General features: G+C 32.3%; 1 protein-coding gene across 1 annotated transcript; it reads right to left on the bottom strand.

Annotated features, from left to right (window-relative positions):
* Positions 1-7,577: 7,577 nt before the first annotated feature.
* LOC125864496 (arginine decarboxylase-like) lies at positions 7,578-10,413 on the bottom strand. The gene has a single exon (XM_049544519.1). It carries the CDS (start codon positions 9,968-9,970, stop codon positions 7,805-7,807), a length of 2,166 nt encoding a protein of 721 aa, XP_049400476.1. The 5' UTR covers positions 9,971-10,413; the 3' UTR covers positions 7,578-7,804.
* Between the last annotated feature and the right edge of the window lie 1,533 nt (positions 10,414-11,946).

The raw sequence follows: 11,946 nt of genomic DNA, 5'->3' as shown, positions 1-11,946 counted from the left end.
TGCAAATAAATAAATTATTGTAAATGTTTTTACTCCTTTGGTCCCAATTATTTATGTAGCATGGATAGAATTTGGAGAGTCAATCAAATATTTATTTGACTGTGCATTTTTTATATGTTTTTATAAATAATTTAAGTTATTAATTATTGTAATTTATAATACATGTTATGTAATTTTAAAATATATTAAATTATTGAATTTTTAAAAATAATTTAACACTTAAATGATAAAATTTCCCTTTAATTCCATTCTAGCCTCTTCTACTATGGTATAAATAAATATAAATTCGTCATTTTTCTTGAGAATCTCTGGAGGGAGTACTATTTAGTATTTACTCTTTTTGTTGGTTTATTTTTATTTTTTTTAGTTCGTTTTATAAAGAATTTGTATTTTCTTATTTTTGGTAACTCTTTAATTTTAACTTGTGATATTTTGATACTTCCTTCATCCCATTTATTAGTTATCTACATTATTAAAAATAGTTATACCAAATTATTTATCAATTTTACAAAGAGAGAATAAATTAATGTTTTCTCATTTTACCCTTTAGAATTAATTCATATTTGAAAGTGTAAGCAAGTTTTGTAAAGCTTCAAAAAATTTCCTGTTAAGGAGTAAATTAGTAAAATTATCCTTTTTATTTTATTTTTCTTAAGGAGCGTGCAAAAGAGAAAATGGACAACTAATATGACTATAAAATTTATCTTTAAGTTAAAGATTATAAAATTTTGAGAAAATTTATACCATCTTAAACTACATGTCAAATAAAAAGGATTCAATTCAATTGAAATGGAGGAATACTCCCTTTTCAAAATGCCTCACATAATTAGCAACCTACTAATTGAGACAACATGAGTTAATTTGAAAAGAAGTTACTCATAACAACAAAAGATGTTATTTTAAACTGTCAATGCTATGAAACTAATAATTGTGGATGTCTGCTATTTTAGAATAAATCTTCCACTACTTTTCATTATTATGACATTAATTTCCACACCTTCATAACCTTTCTTTATAATTTTCATTTTCATAATTAATGTCATGTTTATAATTATTATTTTATATACCTTTATGTAATATTATAAACAGAGGCATAAGAGAATTTCATATTTAAATACACTTCGAATCATATTTGAAGGAGAATTGAAGCCTGATGGAACATGTCAAATCTCATGGTCACCTCATTGGCTTGCAGCAATCTAGGAGGAAATCAATGCCTTACATACTAACAAAACATGGATATTGGTGCTCAAATCTCCTGGTATAAATTTGGTTGGCTCAAAATGGATGTTCAAGACAAAATTAAAAGTTGATGGAACAATAGAGATACAAGGCCAGACTTGTGGCAAGGGGATTCTCGCTGCTTGAAGGGGTAGACTTTGAAGAAACATTTAGCCCTGTGGTTAAAGCCACAACTATTAGGGTAGTTCTTTCCATTGTTGTAAGCTCAAAGTGGGAAGTTAGATGTCAAAAATGTTTTTCTCCATGATTTCCTACAAGAGGAGGTGTACATTAGTCAACCTCCTGAATTTATTGATCCCAAGTATCCTCAGCATGTGTGTCTACTTAAAAAGGCATTGTATGGTTTTAAACAAGCACCAAGAGCCTGGTTTGATAGGTTTAACATACATCTCTTACACCTTGGTTTCATTTGTAGTAAGGTTGACCCTTCCTTATTTACTTTGCTAACTCACAAAGGCAAAATATTTCTCTTGTTATATGTGGATGATATTATTGTCACAGGAAGTAATCCATCACATGTCTCAAAGTTGGTTCTACAACTTGGAAAGGAGTTTGCTATGAAAGATCTTGGCCCTTTACACTTCTTTTTAGGAGTTGAGGTTAAGTATTTTGAAGGAGGAATTCACTAAAGTCAAAGCAAGTATGTTGTTGAGCTACTAGCCAAGACAGAGATGACTTTGGCAAAGGTTGTAGCCACTAATTTGGCTCAAAAGCATGGTTTGCATGAAGTTGTGGAAAGTCTTGTAGATGCCTCCTTGTATAGAATGATAGTAGGGAGTCTTCAGTATTTGACCCTCACAAAACCTGATATTACTCATGCTGTGAATTTAGCAAGCCAGTTTATGCAAAACCCAAACATTGAACATCTTCAAAGGGTAAAACGGATTCTCAGGTACATCAAAGGTACTCTACACTTTAGATTCAGAATTATTTCGCAATCACCAAATAGGTTGTATGGATACTCAGATGTTGATTGAGGAGGTTGTACCACCACTAGGAGATCAACTACATGTTATAGCATCTACCTAGGTGCAAATTGTATTTTTTGGACTTCCAAGAAACAGACCACGGTAGCCCGATCGAATGCTAAAGCTGAGTATAGAGCACTAGCCTCCACGGTAGTAGAGATGACTTGGATCATGTATATTATTCATGACCTTGGAGTGTTCCTTCGATATGTTCCTACATTGTATTGTAATAACATGAGTGTCTTGTACATGACGGTTAATCCAGTTATGCATGCTAAAACCTAACATGTTAAAATGGACTATCATTTTGTTCGTGAGAAGTGGCCAGGGGACAACTTCGTACTCAGTTTCAACTAGCTGATATTCATACCAAAGCCTTAACAAAACAGGTTTTTTCGCAGCAAACTAGGAGTTACAATTCCTCCACTCACTAGCTTAAGGGGAAGTGTTGAAGGAAGCCTGAAGCCTAATGGAACAGGTCCATTGAAGCTGGCTGACGAGTTAGAGTTAGAGTTGGAGTCATACTAGGACTAGACTACTGAATCCTAAATTATGTACGACTAAGCTACTATTTCGTGTAGGAGGCTAAAGTCGACTAGGATAAGGTATTTGAGTTATAGTATAATACTACTCATGTAAATAATATATGTGTGTTATAGTAGAATTCCTAGTATACCTAGAATAAGACTCTTCTCCTATATAAGGAGCTTGTAGCTCAACATTATTTTTATCAATACAAATCTTGATTTCTCCATACTCGTGAGATTTCTACAGATATATATTGCTCTAATTTTATAACAGTTAACATATTCTTATATAAATTTAATTTATCAAAACAATTGATATTTGTGTTATAAATTAAATTTCAATCTTTGCTTCTTCAGAATTGGATTTTTGGTGTCCATGAGTTGTGGATTAGATAGAATCAGAAAACTTTTTCATCATACAAAGACGAGCAGTTGCAAATTGAACAGAAAACTTATTTTGGATTTCGTGGCAGCTCTTTCTTTATTTTGGCTTTTGTCTTCCAACTAGAAAACAAAATAATTTATTCCACACAAACTTCTCAACAGTCAACACTCAAAAACTTATTTAGCAATGTAATTGTGAAGTTGAGATCCCAAGTTGCCAAACCTAAACATGGGGAGATTTTGTGTTCGAGGCTCGAAAATGAAAATAATTCAATTAGGAGCGTGGATTTCAGAAATATTCTATAATACACAAATTTTAATTTAATCGAACCCTAATACAAATATCAAATATCAAATTGAATGAAAAAAAGAAAGAAGGTCCTAGTCCCTTTCCTAAGTAGAGCTGGCCTTCCATCCATATATGTCCAAAATCCATCTTAAAGAATAGCATATATTTACACATTTAATGGCCACGGTTTTAATGTTCCATATATATTCTCAACAACTACCTAATACTTGGAGGTGAAGAATTGATGACAAGAACCACATCCTTATATATAGAGAGATATTCTAGACGCAAGATCGACGATCTTTTAAATTTTTCAAGTAAATTTTATTTTGATACTTAAATTATTATGTATTTTAATTGGGCATCAGAATATATGATAAAGTGATTTTATTATACATGTGACTTAGAATTCTTTTACGCTTGTTCTCAAACGTCCATTATGTGAATAAGTTAACTAGTATAATATATCATCTAATTCTTTAATTAATTATAGCATTAACCTCATGCATGTTCTGATTGATGCTAATATGTAATATAAAACAAGGAGACATATATATTTTATGTGATTCACTCATCAAAGTAATGGACAGTTGTGCATTGGAACTTCTCAAAATTAAATATAATCCAAATATGTTTAATAAAATTTTATCGTGTGTTTCTGAAGTATTCAATTAAAACATGTCATAATTTGAATATCAACATAAAATTTAGTGGCAAACTTAAAATGTTGTCAATATATTTTGCCCTGATGCATAATTAATATAGAATTTTTATTAAAGACGAATCTAGAATTCAGAATAAAATAACCTAAAATGAACAATGTTCATGTTTCATTACATATGTGTATATATAATTAATGATAGTAGGATTTATTGCTCAATTACAACATAATGGGTGCACACTGCGCCAAATTAAACTAGAATTGTCCATAACTGTTGAAGGTTGTAATATTGTAATTTGTACATGGTAGATGAAGCTATTTTTCTGTTAGTTAAAGGTTTTAATTTGAATTTTAATATATAGTTTTTTTTTATAAGGAGCGTTCCCCTGAATGAGCTTTTTGTGATAAACATTTCAATTATATGAGACACCGAATAAAAAAAAGTCAATGTTTAGAATTGGATGACATGATAGCTCTTATATATCATATGTATAATTGATTTATGGACAAACGAGTAAAAGGTAAGAAGAAAAGGCCAAACACAATGGATGTAGTTGTTTAAAATGATTCTTCCTTCCTTTTTCCTCTATCTCTTCTTTTTCCAAGGTATCACACTTTTCTAGTGGAATCTTTTTACTCAATTTTGTTAGGCTCTAAACGGGTTGGGTCAAAATGAATTAGGTGATAAGTTACATAATATGTCAAGATCAACCTAATCTGATTTTTACGAAGATTAATTTGTTTTACTCGGCCTTTTAAAATATTTTAGTACTTAATAAAACAAAATTATTATAGCTATATATAACATATCAAATTGAAAAAAAAATTAAAATATTTTGACAAGATTTCTCACCAGTCATTTCGAATTACATACCAAAAATTGGGTTGAAATGAGTTAAACTCATGAATAGGTAGGTCAATAACCATCACCCTCCCTCCCAAACTTAAACGGGTTGGACGAGTTGGGTTTGATTTTGCCACACCCCTAGAACATATCAAAGACACAACCTATTTGATTTAAAAAATTGCAAATAATCTAATTTCCTACATTTTTTTCTACTCATTAAACTGTCATTTAAATAAATAAAAAATTATCCAACTCATCAAACTCATTGTCTCTATATAATAATAAAAAAAATAAAATTACTTGAGAATTTATCTGGAGATTACACCAATTTTTATTTTTTTTTGCAAATAATCTAATTTCCTGCATATTTTTCTACTAAACAAAATTCAATGAAAAACTTTTATAAGTAAATATTATCTGATTTTTTTTTTTGAAATTCCTAAGTAAATTATCTAGGAATTTTAAACACCACCTCAAAATATGAACATTGGTGTGAATGACTCCCTAAAATATTTTATCATTCTCAAAACTAGAGTAGAAAACTATTCAACACGACTCTTCAAAATTTGATACATCCAATTAAAAGAAAAAAAAATTAAAAAAATTGTGCCAAAGTATCAATTGAGCTAACATGAGTAGTGTAGTTAAATTAAAGATAAAATAAGTTAGCACAATTTGAGTAGAACCACATGATTTATGATTGGCCCACAAACATATGCACTGAACTAAGATGAGATCCCCAGAAGATACTGTAATTTTAGCAGCCAAGTACTTTGCATATAATTATTACTCCTTTTATTTCAATTTATGTGACATTTTTTGTTTTTCGAAAGTTAAATAAGTTAAGTTTGATCGAAAATTTACGTATATTACGTAAAAAGTATTTTAAGTCACAATAATTAACAATTCAAAATATTTAAAAGATATATGAAAAATTTACTGTCAAAGGTAAATTTATTTAAATTTCGAAAGCCGAAAAGTATTACATAAATTAGAACAGAGAGTATTAAATGGTACTCCCTCCGTTCCTTTTTATATGTCACATTTTTACTTTGCACTTGCATTAAGAAATTATGTAATTTTACCCTTCTACCCTTATTTAATTTTTTTGGAACTCAAGTTTTCAATCAATGAATATGAATTAATTTATTTTGATTAATTAATTTAACCAATGAACATGAATTATTTACTTAACTTTTCTAAGTTGGTCAAATATATATTTTCAAAGCTAATAACTCACAAAAATAAAAAAGAAACAATATATTAATTTATGTATTAATTTTATAAAATGACAAGTATTATGAATTAATTATTTATAGAAATAAATAACATATAAAAAGGAATGCAGGGAGTAGTAACAATTATTTAGACCTTTATATCATTGTAGAATAAGGACCACAATCCCAGGTCCCAAAAACCCTTTTTGGCATCTTTTTGGTACCATTCAACATTTCCTAATAAACGAATTTAAGCCCAGAATCATCGCACCAAACCATATTTTGTTCTCTACCTACTACCAACCTCTTTGGCTTGCATCTTGTTTGGATGGTTGTTACCCGTTGTTTGCTATTGTATTGTTATTTTAAATAGGGAAAATTATATTGTAAAATAAGCATATACTAGTTAATTAGTCATAATAATTAATAGTTATAGTTAAAGTCAATTACTAGTCGTGATAAATATTCAGTAATAATTATGTGGGTTGAGGTTTCGAATTTATATAATTCGTATGTTTGTATAATTCAGAATTTATATAATGCAATTTGTACAACTTTTGTATAACTGTTTAAAGATCAGATGTTTGTGTATGTATAAATTCATTATTTTGAGTTTATACAAAAATAACTGAATTATACAAACGTGCCCCCACGAATTATATAAACTCACCCGCAAATTTTAATTCATATATAGTTAAGTTATATTCAATTTTTTGAGTGTAGTCATAATGTATGGTCAATATATAGCTCAGGTATAAGTAAACTATATTGTGTCAGCGTATACTTAATATGACTTTTCACAAGCTATATATTGTATAGTCAATGTATACCTTTTTTATAATAACTCTATCTCGTACCTTACTTTCCTTTTGAGTTTATTATTCAAATTATTAATGTGTAACATAGCAACGTCATGTGATACAATTTATTCAAACATTTGAATTCATTAAAGGGAAAAATATTTTACCTTTGGCTGAAATTGTTGTTACGATACCAAATTTTAAAAATGATCTTTTATCCCATGTACTATTTAATAGTACATTTTACCCTATGTACTATTTAGTAGTGTATTTTGAAGGTATATATGTATCTACGTGAAAATCATAAATATTGCATCATTTTAAATAGTAATGTATCCACGTGAGCACATATATACCTTTAAAATACATTATTAGATAATGCAGGGGGTAAAAAGTCATCCATAAAATTTGATATCTTAACAACAATTTCGATCAAAATAGAAGTATGTTTCAAACTCTTTTCCCTTCGTTAAAACAATAGATTACTTTGTGAAATAATATGTAACAATCATCCAAACGGAGTGTTATGATAATTTGAAAAGAGAAGTTTAGAAACCAGTATTGATGGAACTGCAGTAAGGAAAAAAGTAACTATTCAAATCCTAAACAGAGTCTAAATAGTAATTGGAAGAAGAAAAACACTAAATTCTGAAGTAAAATTTCATTTAATAAGGAGAAGATTACATAAGATGGAGGAGAAAACTACACAAAGAGATTGAACAATTCCTTACTTTCTCCATAACTAAGAAATTACACCAAAAATGACATAAATTTAACATACCGTAGCTAATGAAACAGACAAACTTTATTACGAACAACAAAAAAAAAAAAAGGAGCAATGGCGGAATCTGAAAATGACCTGAAACTCTTTAAGCAACGCAGTATGGCCAAAACTCTTCCTCCCCTATTGCACATTCTGCGCCAACACCAACAATATTCTCATCATTGCAATAGTAATACCCACCGCTGTTTGCAGCAGCACTAAAGCAGCAAGACGAATGTGGCGCAAGATAAGGCATGTTGTGGAACGACTGATTTAGGCTGCTGGCCAATGATGCAAATGCCACTTCCTTATCTTCTTCTTCTTCTTCTTCTTCCTTGTGTATGAATTCCTCCGCACGGTGCTTGAGTGTCTCGAACATGAGTTCAGGTTCGTGCTGCATTGCTCGGAGAACGTCAGCACAGGACGGCCCAGGGACTGCATATGTTACAGCGAAGCTGTGAGGGCTGTCGCTTTGCGACACACGCAAGACGCTCGGTCCGCCAAACAGATTATGGAGTCCCCCGAGGGCTTCCTCATATGCCCCGCCTAAAAACATTCCCAGATAATAAGGCGCACCATTTCCATTTCCCAATTCATGGAGAGGCAAGCTTGACTCGCCTCCGATGAATTTATCGATCTTTCCATCACTGTCACATGTCAAGTCGGATAGAATTCCCCGAGCTGAAGGACGTTCGTCTAGCTTGTGGATGGGAACAATCGGGAATAGTTGGTCGATTGCCCAGAAATCAGGAATTGAAGTGAAAACGGACAGATTCACATGATATGTGCGAACAGGGTCAGAAGCCCCAATAGCTTTTGATACAAAGTCACAGACGGCATCTACGGCAGCAAGCTGTTCGATGTCCAAATTACCATCTTTGAACTGCTCCACACATCTCTGTTTCAACTGATCGGCATAAAGCATACAGGTATCGTACTCTCCGCGAATCGCAGCAGCAGATAGATTCCGGTAATCAGCACGAGCATCATCATTGAGTTTCTCCACGAAGGAGTGGAGACTCATTGAGGACAACTCTTGAGAGCGTGTAGTAGTTGAAGACACAGCTTCAAATATCAGAACAGAGTGATGAGATACTATTGCTCTGCCACTTTCGCTGCAGATCACCGGATGCTTCACGTTCTTCCGGTCACAAACAAACCGGACAGCTTGAACAACTGTAGAGGCGTAATCCTGAAGGCCATATCCGACGGAAACATCAGAATCGGAAGATTTGGTACCATCGTAGTCAATTCCAAGCCCACCGCCAATATCAATGAATTTCATGCCAGCACCAAGGCGGACCAACTCAGAATAAACCTGAGCAGCCTCACCAACACCATCAGCAAGCAACGCCGTTGAAGGGATCTGAGATCCAATATGGAAATGCAGCAGCTGAAGACAATCCAACATTCCGGATTCTTCGAGTTTCCTCACCACACGAAGGATCTGAGTTGTTGTAAGCCCAAACTTACCTTTCTCTCCAGAAGTGGATCCAAAATGACCGGAATGTTTGGTCCTAAGCTTAGCCCGGAGCCCAATCACAGGCCGGACCGCCATTTTACGGCTGATGTCAATCACCAAATCAAGCTCCTCCTCTTGTTCAAGCACAATCACCGTGTTCAATTGGAGCTTTCTTGCAACCAAAGCAAGTGAGATGTACTCTGCATCCTTGAATCCGTTGCATACAAGAAGACCCTCCGAGCTGCCCTTGCATAGAGAGCTCATAGCTAAGAGGAGCTCTGGTTTTGACCCAGCTTCAAGACCAAACCGGAAACCCGACCCGAATTTGACAATATCTTCAACAACGAACCGGTCCTGATTGCATTTAACAGGATAAACACCTTGGTAATGAGCCTCATATCCTTCAGATTGAACAGCGTAATCAAAGGCCGATTGAAGAGACTCCAATCGGTTCTTCAAAACATCAGGGAACCGAACAACGAGTGGAAGCTGTAACCCGAGCCCACCAGAATTTATCGGGTCGGAAGCCTTCTTTACAACCTTAAGGAGATCAATTTCCTGGTGAGGAAGGCTATCTGTACCATGGGGCCTGACAGATATATCACCGGAAGAATTAACGGTGAAATACGGAGCACCCCATCCATCGACCCGATACAGATCGGATGAGAGCTCCGGTGACCAATGGGTGGTAAGAGGGACAGCGTTTGTCGACGGAGGTACGCCGAAGGAAAAAATCTCCGGCGTGGAAAGGAAGGAATAGCCAAGAGGAGGGGAAACAGCAGATTCCACACAACAACCTAGAGCAGGCATCTCGTAAAATCTTTAAAAAAAAGAATCAAAGAATGGGTAAAACTAATATACAGAAATGATTTGTTTACCAATGTTGTAATAGCTGGGGGCTTTAGAACCCGCCGAGGCCAGAGCCCCGGCTACCCCCTCAAAAGAAGCAAAAAAAGAACTTAATCAAAAGATAATCACCTTCTAACACACTCTTACACGACCCGAATATCCCCACAACGACTTCAGAAGAAGCAAATTTTCTTAATCAAAACAAAGAATTAAAACTCAAAACCAACAGAAAAACAAACCTAAGATTCAAACAAACACCCCACCATACAACTTTTAACCGGAATAGTTCACCGGAGAAGAAGAAAATTGGTCGGAAACCTAAACGGTAACCGGAAAAAAGAGATGGTAGAGTTCCGTTTAGGAAAACTGTAAACAACTGTGAAATGAGCGAGAATTGCATGGGAGGGTTCGGTTCGTTTTATAAGGGGTAGATTGGGCCGGGTCATGGTCTTGGATTGGGCCTTATCTAACCAGGTCGGGTTGCCGCGTGGCGTTGGACATCGCGAGAAGATAAGAGGGGATATAATTACTTCCTCCGTTCATCTTTATTTGTGGGAGGTTTAATTTTGTCATATTTTTTGAGAAATACTCTTTCGTCCCATTTCATGTGAATTAATTTGCTTCGTCACAAAGTCTGAAAAAAAAAAAATTTTAAAAACTTATAATTTAAAATGATTAATAAAAATTTGTGTGACTATAAATAATTTTATTAAAGATAAAATAAATATTTTAAAATTAAATTGTTACTTAATATAGAAATGTGTCATATAAACTGAAACAACAGATGAAGTAATAAATAGATGAATAATTTTACAATATCATTCTTATTAATTATAAATTATCTAAATATTAAAAAGTAAAATAATAAATTATATCTTAATTGAACAATTATTTTTAATATTTTAAACAAATAAAAATAGACCGAAAAAAGGATTACATGATGGCTTACCGAATGGAGTAAGATGCTTCGAAGGTTACTATGATTTGGGATTTTTTTAAGAAATCAGCGGTTGTGATTGTTCCAAGTCATCGATCCTTAACTTTGATTCCATTTGGTGTTTGAATTTTGATGATTCTGTGTTTGTTTGGGGGAGGCATTATTATAACTTTTCAATCAACCAAACAGAATTTACTAGTTTGTACGTTGATCTAGTTTACGTGGTATCGTTTGTATTTTGAGAAATAATTTTTTAGAGGAGTAATAGTTTTTTAATAAATTTATGTTTTTTGTTTTAATTTATATGAATAATTTGATTTGACATAAAGCTTAAGAATTGAAATTTACTATCTAAAATAAGTTGCAGATATTTATGAGGCTATAAAATATTTTATTAAAGATAAAACAAATATTTTAAAATTTAATTGTTATTAAATATAGAATTGTGCTAAATTATTTTTGAACTGACTAAAGAATAAATCATATAAACTAAAATAAAAAATACGATGATTAATAATTTAGAATACTTATAAGACATGAAAAAATTAAAATTAAAAAAGAAAATTGTCTACCCTCGAAGTATGTAAAGTATCGCGTAAATTGAGTGGATTGATACCTGAATAATGTAAGAAATAAAATCGCTGTGAAATAGGAATATTTAACGATTTTTAATTCATATTCCTTTTGAAACCGCCGAAAGACCATATGCTGTGATAAGATGATAATAAGGAACTCCTTCACTTTTAACTTTGTTCCTATTCGATATTATTAAAATCTGACTAATTTGAATTTATATCACATAAATTTTATTATGAAAAAATATTTTTACATTCAAGATTTAAATATAATTAAAGAAAGAACGGACTATATCACATTTCAATAAAATATTCTTATAAATATATGATTAATTTGTATGTCAAATATTTTTTTAGAAAATAATTGTTGAAATTGAAAATATTTTTTAAAAACAAACTTAATTTTTTTTTGGGGGTGGGGGTGG

This window comes from Solanum stenotomum, chromosome 5, assembly GCF_019186545.1.
Source record: "Solanum stenotomum isolate F172 chromosome 5, ASM1918654v1, whole genome shotgun sequence".
NCBI classification, from domain to species: Eukaryota; Viridiplantae; Streptophyta; class Magnoliopsida; order Solanales; family Solanaceae; genus Solanum; species Solanum stenotomum.
This window is presented reverse-complemented; position numbering and strand designations above follow the sequence as displayed.

What these genes read in the sequence shown, in the direction of transcription:
- LOC125864496 (XM_049544519.1), bottom strand. Translation starts at nt 9,970, where the DNA reads ATGCCTGCTCTAGGTTGTTGTGTGGAATCTGCTGTTTCCCCTCCTCTT.